The 17,467-nt window shown below is 42.0% G+C and overlaps 1 protein-coding gene across 1 annotated transcript; it reads left to right on the top strand.

The window, feature by feature from the left end:
* Nucleotides 1-561: 561 nt before the first annotated feature.
* LOC119196476 (LHFPL tetraspan subfamily member 3 protein-like) lies at nucleotides 562-16,607 on the top strand. The gene is made up of 4 exons (XM_037452200.2): nucleotides 562-1,300; nucleotides 13,418-13,654; nucleotides 14,687-14,715; nucleotides 15,165-16,607. Exons 1-3 carry the CDS (start codon nucleotides 874-876, stop codon nucleotides 14,701-14,703), a joined length of 681 nt encoding a protein of 226 aa, XP_037308097.1. The 5' UTR covers nucleotides 562-873; the 3' UTR covers nucleotides 14,704-14,715; nucleotides 15,165-16,607.
* The last annotated feature ends 860 nt before the right edge of the window (nucleotides 16,608-17,467 follow it).

Here is a 17,467-nt window from a genome sequence, read left to right as displayed (position 1 = left end):
GCGTTTTTTTCAGGTCAGAATGAGCGGTTCCATCGAGTGTTACGTAACCCAATGACAGCAAGGCCGCGCGCTTCGTCATGAAGTCGCGCGCACTCTCTGCTTCATTCACACAGCAGCTTACACATTCACACTGCCATGATTTGGCAGACATACCCCACTTGTTTTGTTTTACCCTTCCTTAGATCTATTAAGATTATTTGTCAGTTCGTTGTTATTGTTGTTGTTGACGCAGCGCGCTACCTAAACGGGTGCGCGCCTCTGTGCGCGCGGATAGACGCTTGCATCACCACTGCCCCTCCCCTCTCTGCCAACATCTCTAGCAGCCCCGATGGTGCTGTTATCATCCAGAGAATAAATTCCCCTTTAATGATCGTCAAGTGTATGTGTGTGTGGAGGGGGGGGGGGGTCATATTTTTGTGTTAATGGTTATTATATTTATATTAAATTGTATAAGCACATACGGTCAAACACTAAACATCTTGCATTCTGTGGTCCGCGGGCGACACGGTGCGGCAGCGCTGCGCACGGATCCAGAGGAGGAGGAAGGGGAGGGAGGAGGAGGGGGGGGGGGGGCTTGTTCTCTGCCGCTGTGCCGTTGAGTTTCGCAGAGTTGTCGGTCACACACAGGGGTGTTGTGTTGCGAGTGCTCCACTTTGGGCTCCCTGCTTCCCTTTTCACCGCCATGGCTTTTTAGGACGCGACGTCACTGAGTCGGTCGCGCCTGACGGACGTTGCCGTGTTGCAGCCGCACGCATCTCTTTTTTTCCCGGAGGGATGATTCTGTGAGAACGGTTCGTGCAATACATGCAAAGTCCTCGCTCCGCACTCGGACGGATCGCGACGCTCGTTTAAGCCCTCGGGTTTTTCCGTAAAATGATACCTGGATCCGCCGCATCAATGCTACCGTCTGCAGAAGCCGCGAAATTGTACCAGACCAATTACGTCCGCAACTCGCGTGTCATCGGACTTCTATGGGCCATTTTCACCATCCTGTTCGGCATCGTTAACGTGACCATCTTCTCTCAGCCCTACTGGATCGGGGATGGCATGGACACGCCGCAGGCCGGCTACTTCGGCCTTTTCCACTACTGCGTCGGGGACGGCATCGCCAGGGAACTGGCCTGCCAGGGCACCTTCACCGAGTTTGCCGCTATCCCCTCCACCGCGTTCAAGGCCGCCTCCTTCTTCGTCGGAATGTCCATGATGCTGGTGTGGGCCTGCATCGGCTGCTTCAGCCTCTTCTTCCTCCTCAGCACCTCCACCGTGTACAAGATCTGCGGTTGGATGCAGGCGTTATCGGGTAAGTGGCTTTCAGTAGCACCTAAAGCGGGACAGGAGGGGCTGGGCGAGGGGTGGGGGGCATGGATATGATGACATTTAACTTGTTACTCTCCCAGCTGCAAAAAAAGCAGGTTGTGCACAGGCTTATGTTATTAATATCTCAAATGTTATCTCAAGCGATCCCATCCGAAGTGTTTCTTTCTGATAAGGTCTTTGGCACGACACGTTTTGGAAAGCTTTGAACTGGTGGTTGATCATTTAATTAGATCAATGAGTTGTCAGTGGTTTGCAGCCAAATAGAGGAGCTATGCAGACAGCGTCCAGGATCAAACAGTGCTGTCCATGGTGATGAAGGGTTGCTGAGTGTATTGCTGGTTAAAGATACAGATTTCTAAATTAAAAGCCATTATACCAGTGTTCACAAATATTATTGATATAAGTAACTGAAAACATTGATAATTTTTCCCCTTTGAGAGGAAAAACAGGTTAATTATGCCCGCTCTTTAATATACAGAACAGGTGTTGGCAATGAAGTCACCAAGCCATATTAACTATATTGTAATTAAGTCATTTTTCAAATCACTTACTTTGTTACGTTTTTTTGCAGTTTTACATCCACCTCTCAATCCGTTGCGTGATGATGGTTAATTAAAAGTATTCACACTACTGTATTAGATCAGTATACATAACAAACCAATGATGCAAATATTGGTTTGTGAACAGTTCTTTTTCCAGTCCAGTGAATTGTGGTGGGTCCATTTGGAAAGATTAGGGAACATGCATTTTGTCTTTATTCATCAGTACAGAACCATTGGTATCTTGAGTTTATTTTGTAAATCATCATAAAGCTTTCTCTAAATGTATAACCACAATTTAAGTTCACAGATGAAACCTCTGAAAAAGCTAATTTCATTCTGGGTGAAAAATGATGTTCCAGATGTTTGAAGATGTTTTTAGACGTTATCACATCAGATATGCACTTCATTGATGATGAGACTTGTTTTGTAGCAAAGAAAAGGCATAGCTACAATAAAGCCATGAATGATATTATCACTTCTTTATTTGACTTCCAGTGTATCTGCCAGCAGCTGTGTGCGATTGTGTTTTTGTGATAGAGTCAGTCGTTCCGGGGGTGTTGAAATGCAATGAAGGTCAGTGGCTCAGCTGTTGTCTGCATTTTGTTCCCGTAACTGTGACCCGTTGTCATCCAGTGCGAACGGAGGCCTCCATCACCTGAAAGGACTCGTTGCCAAACATCGCGTCTGCACACCTGAACCCAGTGGTTGAAGCAGTCGGCTTCCTCCTGGCAACAAAAACAAATTAGTTGGGGGGGGGGAGATATTTGGACAAGCTCCAGCTTAGTGTGCTATGTTGGGGCTGAATTAATGCAATAATCCTGTTTAATGAGGAGACCTCCGGGCTTTGTGCTACTGTTGCTGAGAGATGAAAGGGAAAGCCGGGAGAAGAGACCCTGACCACAGCAAGCCGGCGCAGGGGGCGCTTAATGAGGGACGCAGGCGCTGTCTAACTGCTGAAGGTTAAACTCCCGCTGCCTTCACTCTGGAGGACAGGTGGCCCAATGTCATGTCAAGCTGATATTTTTGATACAGAGGTACAAATCATCAATGTTATAGGGAGAAAAAGAGAATGAGAAGCCACTTTAATTAGCAACAGAGGATGATGCAACATCTCCTCTCAACCCAATGAACACCAATGTTGTTTCCTCATAGAAAGGCTAAATTTTTATCCACATGGTTCTTTCTCCATCTTTATTCAAACATTGTATTGTATGAAGAACCGCATATAACCACACCATGCCTCACTGAATCAAGTGGTTTTTTTCCGATACACAGACTCAATATCAAGGTCATATCTGTTGGCAACGTACAGTATAGCGATGCACTGATTGGTGCAGATAAACCGATTTGAGAGCCAGTTTATTTCATAAGCAGTATGCCTCACTCACTCAGGGTCATTCCTTTATGTTTAAGGCAACAGGCTTTACTTTAACAGCTTTCTTTGATACATACATATGAATGAATGAAACTACGGCAGCAACTCGGTATTGATGCTTTTTTTATGAAGAAACAAAATGGAAAAAACTTAAATAGCAATTTAATTTTCAGTATGTAATTCATATGGTATACAAATACAATTCAATTGAATCCCAATCATCTCCGATACCCTACACAGGCCCATTACCGATATTGGCCTTTGTGCATGCGGGGCCCAATATATATAATTTAAATGACGCTACACTCAGCAGCAGCTAACACAAATCCCCTTGGGCTGAGTGCAGAGGGTTGCGTACCAGAAAAGGTATTCGAACAGTCACAAAGAGCACCTATCCCCGAATCTGCCTGCGAGAGCAAGTAGTAACAATCTCCAGGAAAAGGCGTTCTGTGACGCTCAGGTGAAAAGAAAAGGCTGAATCTTTGATGAGAAAGCAAAGCACCAGAAAAACCTTTGAACCCGACATGTCTTCCTCAGCCAAAGAAAAAAGGGAACGCTCCGGTGTCCATCCTGCCTCAGATGGAATTGCATGTTTCTTATACCTAAACAGAGCTATTTCCGTCTGTGCATCTGCTCTGTCCACGAGATGCAGATGTGAGCGCGAGTTTTTTTTCCCCGTCCAGCCGAGCTCAGCAAGATGCACGAGATCCTTTCCCTTATCTCTTTCTGTTACTTCCACACAATTTCATCTTTCTGTGCATCTTATTTTGACCTCGTCTGGTTTACAATTCAACTCTCTTTTCCTACATTTTCCTTTCACTCAATCCTGCTGTGGTCCTCCTCTTTCCTCTTAATGGCGTTGTTGCGTTTCTCTCTCCCTCCTTTCTGTCTTGTAGCCGCAGATTTTCCGGGGTCTGCACGCCAATAAACAAGTAGACTGAGGTCAACTCTAATTACTTTTCTGTTTTTTTTACCCCGTCTGCATCCTCTGCTATGCTATGACGTCTACCAGCCTTTTTTCTATATTTGTAGGATTCAAATTTCTTCTCCAAAACATTTGAGTCATACCTGTGAAAAAACAAGATGTTTAGGGTCAGGTGCCTATTTTTTGTCAGACAATTTCAGTGTAAAAATCCATTTACATACCATCTGATGGGCGACTTTTGGATATATTGATTTTATGAAATGAGGGGTTTCATGCTTTAAAATATTGATATTCTCACACAAGACACATCCCTCACAAGTGAGGAGCTGGCGTTAGAATATAACTATAATTATCAAAAAAGTAAACAGCTAATTAATTGACTAGTTGGTTTAGATCCAAACCAGAATATAATATATAACTTGTAACTTACTACTGATCTTGGACTGATCTTAGGAAATGAACAACTGCACTCATTCAGCATTTAAACTGAAACTATAAGACATGTGTCTTTCCCTTTGTAAAGAAAAGAAGTTCTTTTAATTGTATTAATATGAGTGAATATGTATACTAACAGTGTTGTAAGACAGCAAATAGAGCATTTAGTTTTATTCGAAAAATGTGGATAATGGAAAATCAGGACAAGCTTAAACCTGTATTGGCTGACAGTGGGAAACAAAAGACATGAAAATACAGAGGAAAAATAACTGAGATAACATAGAAGTCTGAGGTCTGTGGAAAGAGAGCCGTAGTACAGACGAGAGAAGACACGCTGATCGATCCTACAGGTCACCTCCTTCTTTCTCACTACGTTCCCGTATCGGTTTTTCTCTGGAGGGCTCCTGTGGTCCATTAGCCGAGAGGCTTGTTCGGAGCCGAGCGTTAGCCCAGTTGAATGCAGAGGAGGAGGAGGGTGGTGCAGCTGCACTTCACCCTGCAGCAGGTCTCCAGAGTTAATGCTGCAAGTGAGCCCTTCGTATGGAAACCTATGTGACTTTCCTGAGCCTGTCTGAGGAAAAGGGTGACGGTGTTACTTCTGCCTTTTGTTTCTTGTGTATGTTTTCACGCTACAGTGCGATATTCAATTCTTTCGCTTCCTTTGTCTGCCTGTTATTACATGACCGTCAGTGCCTGGGGCTTAATTAACTTTTTTTTGCCAACAAAGCGTCTTTGTTGAAAAACAAATTCCTCAACTTGGCAATGACAAAAAACGTATTATTCTATAGCAGAAATTAGCATATAAATTAAACCAATTTTCAATAAAATGCAGAAAATAATGCATTTGATGAATCACTGTTTGTCCATAATTACTATAATCCCAAAGTAGGAAACCAACAAAAGGCTATGAGATGTTCTATATTTACTAGGAGCTTTATGGGACTCTTTTTTTTAACCACTTTTGCAGCTCTATTGTCATTCATCCTTATATGAGTTTTTGCCTCTTCAGTTGACTCGACCGATCATAGCTGAGCCTCAACTGTTTACTGCTCAATGTTCATTTTCAGGTTCAAGAAAGCAATGTAATGGGGTTAAATTAATTTATAATTCTAGTGAAACTAATAAAAGCGATCAACTAGCATTCTCCATTTTCAGCAAATGAAAAAATAATGGTCGTATTGCTCTTTGACGCCTTTCAATTCCAGATTAAATCCCCAATTCATAAGTGTGCGCTCTACGCTCTATGTATTGTGAATTGTTCCAACGTATGAATCGACCCTATCCTGAAACCCTCATGAATGCTGCACCAGCGCTGCACTCTGTGACAAGAGGCCCCTCTTGTGAAAGCATTGAATGTTTTGCTGGTCACGTTGGGAAAGAGTTTGATGCATCCAGTCACTCGTGTTGCTGCATCTACGACGTTCGAGGTAAATGTCTCCCTGCAGCACAGCAAGTGAGACACCCAGCGGGGGCTGACGTGTGCAACGCCAGATTTTGAAATAACAGGAGGGGGAGAGCGTTGTGCTCTGTTATTAGGTTGATTAGTGCTTTGCAGAGAAATACTGAGAATGAGAACCCATCCGTATTCTTGCCGGGTCTTTTTCAGAGCAGCACTGAAACAGAATGTGCTGACCCGGTACCCTTTCATTTATTTTTGTGGATCCAATCAACTGGATGCAGAACTGTCCCCTGTACACTAACCCACACACGCATCGTCCCAGCAGGCTAGATGGTAATGATCAGCTGAGTACATACTCATTACTGGGGCTTTCCTTTGCTCTTTTTCCGTCTTGAGTGCTTGTCTCCCTTTTATCTCTCATCTCGTTTTTTAAATCACCTGCGTTAACAGCCCTTCACTCCTTTTTGTAAGGAGAACAGCACAGAGCCTGTTGAAGCGTCTGATTAGGACACAACATTCTTCATGCAACAGGAGGAGAGGATGGATGATCGACACACACCCGTACGAACTCAAGCTAATTTACAGCACGTAATGTCCATGTGTTTTCTTTCCAGTAATCACTTACTACGGCTCTTCAAGTGTGCTGCTGCTTTACCGCAGAGCAGTTGTTTTCTCTTAAGGAGCCCGAGAGGATGTTTTTGGACATCAACCCGTTGGGGTCAATGATGATGACTGAGCCACACACTGTGTAAACCCTGAATAACCAGCCAACCCGTCACACCGACTCCTATAGATTTGAGTTAATCCATGTGATCGAAGAAAGAAAGGGGAAAGATTTTGATTTATTCCGCAGGGCGGAGGGATGAGATGAGAAGGCAAAGGACAAGGTGACCTGTACGAAAAAAACTATCCTATAGTGACAGTAATGCACTTGTTCCCGTGTGACGTGCGTAGCACATTTAATTACGATATACATTTCATTCTGTTTTTATAGTTCCACCCACTTTCCCAATCGAACACGATGCTCACTTGTCATTTCCTGGATTTTAAATACAGTCGGTCAGAAGAACATCAAAGGTCTCGATCATTATGTTAGAAGGCTCTGTCTGGAGGGAGCATTTAGGAAATCTTACGTAATACATTTCTTTTCTTACTTTGGCATTTTTCACGTTGCTACATCATTGGTGCTTCCCTGAGAAAGCACCGCCCCGGCTGCAGCTATTTGCCTCCGTCGCCTCTGTACCGGTGGTACTTTCATAATTCAAAAGATCTCTTTTGAGCCCCATTGCCAATCTTAATCCTCTGTGAAGGTACAGTTGGCATCTGGAACTATTACATAAGCCTCCACCCCAGCCTGCTCGCTGCGGTTTACACTGCACCCCCCACCCTTCAAATCCTTTCTTTTCCCCCTTCCTCCACCCTCTACCTTCGCATCCCCGCTTCTGCTTTGACCCGAGGTGCTACATTTATCGACGAGGCACTGGCGTGTCGGGCCTTATATCACTTGAGATGTAGTCGCTCGATCATTTCAGAGCACACCGTGTGCCTCGTGCTCCACGTTCTGCTTCTCCCGGAGGCATTTGCAGCTTGTTCTCCTTTTTCTAACACCGACTTCAATCGATGGTGTAACAGTGAGGCGCCATCTCACCGGACGGTGTGTGTGTGTGTGTGTGTGTGTGTGGACATTATCAGTCACGGAAAGACGACACATCATGAAATATGTGACAGTTCGGCGAGACCAATGGATGAGCCAAACAGACAGATGGAGGTGTATCTTAGCAACCAGTTTTCACATCACGGACTGAGACATTTCTCAAGTTTTAAGTTTTTTTTGTGTCATTGTTTTGTATCAAGCCAAGAAAATGATATTTCCAAAGACGTAATTCTTGCCGCGTATCATTCCCTATTGTAATAGTGAGAGTTTGGAGAGTGGGTGTGTGCGGCCCACGCTTCGTTAGAGACGGACTGGCCATGGGAAAGATTAGATTAATCAGTCTCATTTTACGCCCTCTCCTTGGACCTTGTAAATCTCACAGAAGTATCTCTCTAGGTGAAGTAGGGACCTTATTTTCTTTATTGAGCTATGATAATTAGACGAGGAAAGGCAATTACAGAAATGATTTTAGACGGCTATAATACAAAGCAAACACAAAACTGCAACGACTGAAGAATACCAGAAAAACTGGGGAGCCATAGTACGTGAATCATTTTAGAATTTAGCATAGAAAAGAAGGCTCCCTTGATAGCAGAATAATACAAAAATAATGTAACTTCTACATTTATAAAGAGATCATTTGTTATATAAGGACAGCAGGCAAATTCCTAAAGTCTAATATTAAAATGTGATGACTGCCAATTGGCTCAGGTCCTTTGGTACTGATATTTTATTTTAGTGATCAAGACCCGCTTAAGGTTTTGGTGAAAATGGTGATTTTTAATTCAACCAGTTAAGGAAAAACAAAAATGTGTATCGTTTTGGTCATAAATACCAAGAAGTGAGGGAAAAGTACAAATGTAAACGCACGTCCTGCAGCTCTGTAGGAGATAATTGTCACACTTGATGCGTTCAAGTGCTTGCAAGAAGGTCCAGCATCTGCTAGGCTTTGAAAAAAAAAATCACCAGCAAGGTAAAATATTTTGGTTTGACATCCAACTGTTAAAACCTGCCGAACCAAGCTTTTAGTCATTCAAACTTTAGGCTTCTTCTCCCGCTCCCAACAGCTTCTTGCCGTGCTTATCTCTTGCTGTGCTTTGCTAATCGAATCATCCAAGGAATGTAACGTTAGCTGTTGCATTAAAGCAAACGATTGTCCTTTCTGAGCCTTCATGCTACTGTGACAAATAGGGCAGACGATGCTCAGCATTTTAGCCACCGTGTGTGTTTTACCAGTGGTTACCAGTATATCTGTGCGTGTTTATGCAGGACCAGGATCCACATGCATTCTGAGATCAGTATGGGACGTGTGTATGCATAATTCATTGGCCGCAGCTAGAGAGGAGAAAATGTGATCTACAAAAGCCTGCACGAGTTACAAAAACCCAAATCCCTTTTCATGGCTGCTTGGATGCACCGCAGATGAGTAAGTGATGAAAATAACTCTGTTTCCATCTGCCACCCAGTGCAATCAATGACACGCTGAAGCACACTTAGCGAAATTGCAACTGCACCGACAGTGTTTTTGTAAAACATGAGCCAGATGCTATGGAGAAACCCCAAATGCAGTGTACAGTAGACGTGACTTCTTTCTTTCTTGGTCACATTGGAGGTCCAGTCACCTATACTAGCAAATTATGAAGAGAGATTACAGTGTGCATTTTGTCATTCTGTCAGGGATTTAGTTGTCTCTTTGTGAAATAATAATTTTTGCATTGATGACGTTAGCTGGGTGCCGGGTAATTGCTGGTGGCGAATGTCGTCCGTTAATGTCTCGTCTTGGTTCCTACTGACAGCCGCGTTCGGTCGGGTGTGCTGCTATTTCTGTTGTCAGGATTTGGAGCACACCATTTATTAATGCAGCATGAGGTTCTGCCCCTCTGCAGTGTGAGTGGGTGAAGAAACTTTGATGCCAGAAGATGATGAGAAAATGTTTACTTGGGAATACTTAACTTTGAGTGTCCCAGATCTGCCATTCCAAGCAACATTTTGGTTTTTAACACACCCTAATGTATCTGTTAGCACCTACAAGGCCATTATATTCCCTCCAACTTCCTAATGTACCTTCAGGATGGTCTCTGATTTATTACAATTACCAGAATGACTGTAATGAGGGACAACAACTGCTTCATAATTAACCTCTTTCTTTTGTTGTAGGTGTTTTTGACACAAAATCAATGATCTTGCCAACTTTTTCAACTGTGAGAGACCAAGATTAACAAAATTATTGTGTTTTTGTGATTACCTGATAAACAGAGCCATGTTTGGCCTGTTATCTGTGGCAATAGAAAACACAATTGACCCATCAATACTGCATATAAAAGATTCTCATTGTTATGAGTTATTGCTGAATACATTCTGTAATACATTTATTTAGCATTGGTTGACATTTTGTATTTATGTTGATTTTTATACTCTAACCAGACAGTAGTATTTCCCAATTGGTATTTTAACAAATGCACCATGCACTATATGGAATTTACTTATTTTTGATTCCCTGTGTACATCTGAGAGGCTTGTGTTATTAACGTGTGTGTATGCTGTAAGGTGCTCTAGTTTTGATTATGCTCCCTGTTATGTAAGTGGATGCTGGAACGGGCCTTCTGGCTTGCATTGTGCGGTTCTGGATTAGTCCACTCCAGGCTTACTGTAACAGCGTGTACAGGGGACATGTTTCGTTTCTGGGAACAGGAGCAGCATATGTGGCCTAATCCCGGCCTTTGCGTCCCCCCTGAGATTTCTTTCCGCAGTAACAGGCGTGGGGTATGGCATTCATGACGGTGACAGCTTCTTCCTTGAGTCTTTTATATCTCGCTCTCCTTCGTCTCCGTCTCACGATGCTCGCATTCGTCGAATTCATTTCTTCTTCTTTCTCTCACTCTCTCTCAACTGCCCCAGACCTCCGTGCGCCTCTTTTCTCTCCTTCTGACTTTCAGTGTAATATTCACCATGGCGTTGAAGATGTCCATGAAGGACACACCCAAAAGGATCTGGTTAACTTCGTAGTAGATGCATCCTGAGGGGAAAGGGAAAACAAAAGTGGATTGACACATAAAATATCAAATGGAAATTGGTCTGCCGTGTCACTCGCTCTGTTGAGTGAAAGCTGTTCCACAAAACCCGATGATCTGCTTAGCTTTGCTGCTGTTTGGAGAAGCACGGATGGTAGAGTCTCAGTCGTCCACACCACTATTCGTGATTGCTCGTATTGCCACTGGAGCACAGCTGCCGCCTTATAGTTCAGCTTTAAGAACCATCTCAGGGTGGACAGCTCCCTCTCAAAGAGCTGCATCAAAGTCACTTCTATCACCATCATTATATCTGATTTGTCTGATATGTTATAGTCCTCACTGCTGTGAAAGCCAGCCTTTGCCCACGATTGGGTTTGACTTATGATTCTAAAAAAAAGCCCAACAATCCAATGCAGATCATTTCAAAAATTGTCTCTGTTGTTGTAAAAACAATGTATGAAATGAAAACGGGGAAAAAAGTTTCATACTGTGAAAAATGTTTCTTTCAATGATATAAAAAAGAAACACTAAAGGCCTACATTACGTACTCAGTTAGAAAGTAACTGGTGAACATAGTGGATTATTTAGCAGCAGAAGAGACATATGTTTCCCCTGGGAGACAAAAAAGCTAAAAGCTAAAATAGAATAAAATAGAATGAATATTGGACACACATTCAACAGAAATACGACTCCAAGGAAATGTTGCTAAGGAACTGCTGATTTAGTAAATAATTCATTCATAATTTAAATGCAGCCCAGATTTATTTTGCAGGTCAGTTCATTCTGTTTAAACCCTGGCACTGTGGAACAGTTGCCAATAAAGATTAGGCTACACAGATTAGAAATCCCCTTGTATCTGTTCGTCGCGGATGAAGTTGAAAATAATCGTGGATATTCTTTGACCTTGTGTTTCACCAAGTACCAAGTTAGCCTCTCCTAACACAGAATAAAGGGGACGGATGAAGTAAAGATAATGCTGTCGGTGCTGGGAACAAACAGGCTCATTAGTCGATGAGTGACTGCAAGACAAACCAGAAGATTATTAGCTGCAGTCTGATTAGTTAATAGGTGATTCACTTCACTTCCACAGTTATGTGATGTATTGAATCAGGAGCCGCTCTGCAGCCTCTTTAGACTCAATCGACGCCTCTGTCACCGGAGACTTGCCACAGGCAAACAGGCCCACTGATCTGATTTCATGTGACGCAGGTAGACGTTGACCTGTGACTCTGTACAGTTTTCTGTGCCGAATAGCGTGGAAATTGGGGATGAAAAATATTAAGAAATGTATCATTATGTTTTACGGGACTGTATTGATACCGAATTTTGATTAGCTGTAGGGAATAAGGGTGTTTATAATATGATGAATAAAATGCAGCCTCTTCTTTTTGAGTATCTCAATATCTTGCATCATCTATTGAATCATAAATCAGTCCGTCAAAATCTCGCAAATACACAGCCCTGATAGAAATACTGAAAGTAGAACATTTCACTGCGGTGCTCTGCTTTGTGTGCACCTGAGCCTGAATAAGTCCTTGACCTGCTGTGGGGGGGGGGGGTAGAAGAGGAGTTGAGGGGATTCTCTGCTGGGTTAAGTATGCAATTTGACTGCAGCGTGTATTGCTCTGATGCTCTGTAATTTTTACTTCCTTTCATCAAGACGTCTCTCGGCACCTCCCCGATGTCTCTCAGCACTGTTAAAGATGGCAGTGTAACTGTAGAAAACTGCAGGGTGTGGGTGTTTTAATGCGTATGTGTTGGCTGATTGTGTATTCATAAAAAAAGAGTATATTATTCTCAGTTTTGGTTGTAAGACTTTGCAGAAGCTCTAAAGAAGATGACAAATAATAAGTAAGTTAAATAAACACACATATGACCAACGTGCAGGCCCTTAAAGATGCCGATTACATGATTAGCAGACTAGAATAAATTAAAAAATCCAAAATCCAGTTTACAAACAAACAGCCTGGGGAGCATTACTCTATTAATGATGTGCAATGCATGGGCGATAATTGTGCAGTCAGCTTCTTTTTCCAGGTCATCTTCAGTTCTGCTGCAACATCACCTCAAAGGAGAACCTAATCTAAATGAAGATGAGAGAGCGAGATTTTACCCCTGGGGCAAAAACTGAGAATGAAGATAGCTTAGTTGAAAATCTAAAGAAAAAAGGCATCAAGAGCTTTCATGGGCTTTATTTTTTCTCGCACTATTCTGCTTTACCTTAGAGAATATTTCTTAGAGAGACCCACATTTCTCTTTAGAGGGATTTCATCCTGTGGCCAAAAACTGAGAAAAATCGGAGAGTAAAATCTAATATTACCACAATTTATAATCCAATAAGTTGACAGACAGCAAAAAATGTTAAAAACAGTTAACTATGTGAGTAAATCCCTAGCCGTTTTTTAGGGATTTTCAACAGCTATTTTGCTCTAATAACTTGTTTCTTTTACGTCTGGCTCTGACTGCTGCCGTGGATGTTTACTGCTCTACTAATGCAGTGGGAAAAAAAACAAATGATAAATGCAATAGAAGACAGCAAAAAGAGTAATTGGCCATGTACCTCTGTATCCTTCATTTCCCCTGAAAGTCTCATTATCCTCGATGATCCATTTATTACACTGCACTTTCCTCCTCAAACTCATTTGCGTTCTGCTCGCACCTTTTGTTCCGCTCCCCGTTCTTTTACCCACATTACGTCCTAATGTTTGCAATCTCGCTTTTCCCTCTTTAACCCCCCCCCCACCTCTGCCTCTCACTAGGTGTCTGTCTGGTGCTGGGTTGCATGATCTATCCTGATGGTTGGGACAGTGACGAGATTCGGCGGATGTGCGGAGAGCAGACGGACAAGTACAGCCTGGGAGCCTGTTCGGTGCGTTGGGCCTACATCTTGGCTATTATGGGCATCCTGGACGCTCTCATCCTGTCCTTCCTGGCCTTCGTCCTGGGGAACCGGCAGGACGGACTCATGACCGAAGAGCTGTTGGCTGAGAGCAAAGGTGAGAATGTCCTTTCCAATCGGATTGAATGTGCTATTTTATTGATCTCCTTTGGGGAATTCAGTCATCTCTTGTGCACTGTTTCAGAGCTGAGTCCAGAGCAACACTTGAGGAACATGTTGGGACTCAAAATGATTTATTCACTCAAAAACTGCACTGTCATGGCAAATTCTGCCATAGTTGGCTGGTTAAATCATACTTAAATTAAAAGAGATTACTTAAAAGCTTGATTTAAGAATATACTCTGTATTAACAACAACCAAATCATGCTTTCCAAATGTTTTTATATAGAAAGTAGTTTACTGATAGATCAGGGATGTAATGATTTAGTCATGGTAAAGGCCCTATATGCTTTACTGTCACACGTATGAAATATTGTGTAGAGGCAGGGTCCAGAACAACTATGTCTCCCGGTGGGAAATTGGATTAGTTTGTATGTGTACCGCAGTTTATAGTAAGTAACTGGACCGGCATGACCACCCAACAGCCCAATAAATAAAAAGAATGGCGAACGAGTCAAAATGAAGGACAGAAAAGGCGATGTTCTAGAGTGGTAGAAGACGCTTTGAGTATGACTGTCTTGATATGATAGAAGTAAACATGTAACGTCCTCATGGTGTCGTGTTGGATCACCTGTGGGTGAGGCCTTCAATGTCATTTACAGGGTCTCATAAGCTCTAAAAATGAGATGAGTGTAATTTTATTTATCTCATCTTAAACTACCGTTAAATGACAGAAATGAGAGAGGGAGACAATATCTAAACTCAAAACGGGATCATCTGTAGTCTCAGCAGTCAATAAACCGCCTCCCCCTTTTACTGATGTACCATTTCTGATTCTTTGGAGAGCTTCAGTCTTTTAGCGATCAGCTCATCCCTGGTGCCATCTACTAGTGTCTGTGTGCAACATAACCAGTCATAGTGAGGGATGGATGCTTGTGGCAATGTGTGAAAGTGGGAGGCTAATAATAGCATGACCTTGAAAACCTGTTGTGGCATTTTTATGTTTTACTCTGTTTTTTTGTTTTTGCAGAGGGAGGCAACGCCTAACAAAATCTTTAGGTAAGTCAGGACAGGGCACAATCAACATGAAATCTGATCATGTCCATCGATGGCATTACGTAAGCCGGCATGCACATTGGTCTTAATGTCTAATATTAATGTGCAGTGTAATGTAAATACATCAGATGCATTTTAATGCCGTTAGCTTATTAATTCTAATAACTTTTGACTGCCTAATTTAAAATAATCTTTTACAATCTATGAGTTTATCATCAATGAAAAATGTAAAATCATAATCTGACTAGTCTATAACTTACAAGTAAATGTAGTGGAGAATGGTACAATACTTTACTTTTTAAAGTATCATAAAACGGAAACAGAAATGTAATCAAATGCATTATATCTGCAGACATAAATTACATTAGATTAGATTTGGAAGAGTTTGAAGGAGCATTATGTTTAAAGTTATACTAAAGTGCTTTAAACTTGCAACTCTCTCTCCCTTCAAGGTTCCTAAATTTCTGTTTTCATGAAGTACCAGTCAACCCTCCCAGTCTGTGGAGGAAAGCAATACTTTGGAAACAGCCAGCCTGCCTTTCACAATTTCCTGCCAGAAACCCCAGCGTAGCTTGCCATGAAAGCCCATACATTTTGCTTGCAGTCCCTAAATCATCCCCAGCATTTAGATGGAGCCCAATGCACTTTTATCCCAATCTGTCTAACCCTTCGGTAACATTGAATACACCATGGCATGGGCAGAGACTGTTATTCTGTTGGGAAATGTATGGACTACCCACTACCTACCCAAATAGGCACAGGGTTTACATTGTACACCTGCAATATATGAGCACAGATACAAACACACACACACACACGCGCCGACAACTCACTCATATGCACAAACACAACTCAACACACGCACAGTACATTCGAGCAAAACATCAGCATACTCTGTAATTACAAGTATTAAACTATGTTAACACTTAGCCGTGTGTACCACCGTCAGAATGTGTGTCATGTTTTATTTGTGAAAAGAAGAAACTGCTCACTTTTAGATAATATCGGGTGGACGTAAATCTGTTGTGTTTCATATGTGGAGTTTGACAATGAAAGTTTTAGTTTTTTTCTTTGCTCAAACACCCCTTTGTTCCTCTTCAACTACTAGAAGAACAAAATATATATTTAAGATATTTTATAAGAATATGGTCATCCAAAAGAGAAAAAAACATGTATCTAAAAGGAGTTTAAAAGTATGTACAGTGGATATTAAAGATGTTTTAGGAATTTTAACTGTTCCATGCCCTGCTAGCTAAGTTTGCACAGCGCTTCAGTTTGAGAAGAAATATAGTATTTTATAGCCTGTGGTATCTACACTGTGACGGAGGCTATTAGGACTGTGTGCTGCAGGACTTTTATGCTGCTGTGTGGGGGTACCTCTGTATGTGCATGAGTGTGTGTATGTGTGTGTGTGAGAGAGAGAGAGAGAGAGAGAGAGAGAAAGAGAGAGTAAGCAGGTCTGTGGGCATGTCTGAGTGAGTGTACGTGCATGCACATCTGTGAGTGTTGGTGTGCAACAGTTGGCTTAAAGAACCAATACGCCAGGCTGACACACAACGGTCCTGCTGGATAGCTGTCTGCCTCTCTCTTTTTGTCTAGTTTTCTCTTTTTGATTTTCTCTTTGACTTTTTGACTCCCTTTTTCGCTTTGTTTTGTTGGGACTTACAGGGTAACATGATGGAGTATTATGTATAATGACTAATGTGGCCGAGGAGTGATTTCCTCTGGTGTTGGATTAGTAAAGGCTGTCCCAGCATCACCTGTGGATATGTTCCTGTGTAAATAGATAATCTATAGATACCAAAAAATGATCAAATATTGAGGAGGTTAACTTAGACTAATGAGATTCCTTTAGAATATATTAACACTTAATAAAGGTTTTCACTGTAAAACATTGTTGTGTTTTCTTGTTCATTTTGACAAAAGTTCACTTTTTGTTAAGGGGGAATTTACTGATTGTACACATGAAGATTATTGACTGATTATGGTATCACTATTCAGCCTATGAAAACGCTTTTATAATGATTCATCTACTGTCAACGTCTATCGAGTTGCATTATGGGATTTGAGTGGTTTTGGAGTTTGACACATAGCAAAACATCAAGATATCTCGTGTCTGCTGCATCCAGTTTGATCATCCTTAAAAATCCCCATTTTATGTAATGCATTGCAAAATTGTCAATTAAATGGGCCAAATATGGACATTGAGTGGGAAATTTGATAGTTAGAACTAATATTGTAGAGAAAGTTGCAGGAAAGAGACATGATTGACAACTCCCATATGTTTTTATCAGGTTCATTGTTGGAAATGAACCACTGTTATTTTATATATTCAGAGTCAAGTTTATAATCAGAGCCAAACAGCATGCTCCTACCTTGTAATCTATGGCTCAGCATTATGTTCTGTAACAATGAAATTTACCATCCAGACACCTTATTGATTTATCAGATGCCGCTAATCAGAGTGAAGCTGCATGCGTAAAGTGGTGAAGGATCTTTATCAGGACGACCTGTAGGGTGTCTGTGTAGGTCCATATTACAAAGGTTTAAAAAGTGACGAATAATATTACAAAGACGCTCAGCCAAGGAAATGGATATTTGACCCGTTGGACTGTACAAGAAATTGGTGGGAAAGACGAGAATCATTGCGCACGGGACAGTCTCCCGATACCAGCAATCACGAACGGGAGCAGAGCTGACACCACGTGACGTGTGCCTGTGGGAACCGAACCTACGACCTCGAACCTGCGTCCCT

Source organism: Pungitius pungitius, chromosome 6, assembly GCF_949316345.1.
Source record: "Pungitius pungitius chromosome 6, fPunPun2.1, whole genome shotgun sequence".
In the NCBI taxonomy this organism is placed as follows: Eukaryota; Metazoa; Chordata; class Actinopteri; order Perciformes; family Gasterosteidae; genus Pungitius; species Pungitius pungitius.
The sequence above is the reverse complement of the archived record's forward strand: the minus strand, read 5'-3'. Positions and strand labels throughout refer to the sequence as shown.

What these genes read in the sequence shown, in the direction of transcription:
- LOC119196476 (XM_037452200.2), top strand. Translation starts at nt 874, where the DNA reads ATGATACCTGGATCCGCCGCATCAATGCTACCGTCTGCAGAAGCCGCG. An exon ending in TTGGATGCAGGCGTTATCGG is followed by an intron (nt 1,301 to 13,417) that starts GTAAGTGGCTTT and finishes GCCTCTCACTAG; the next exon opens with GTGTCTGTCTGGTGCTGGGT.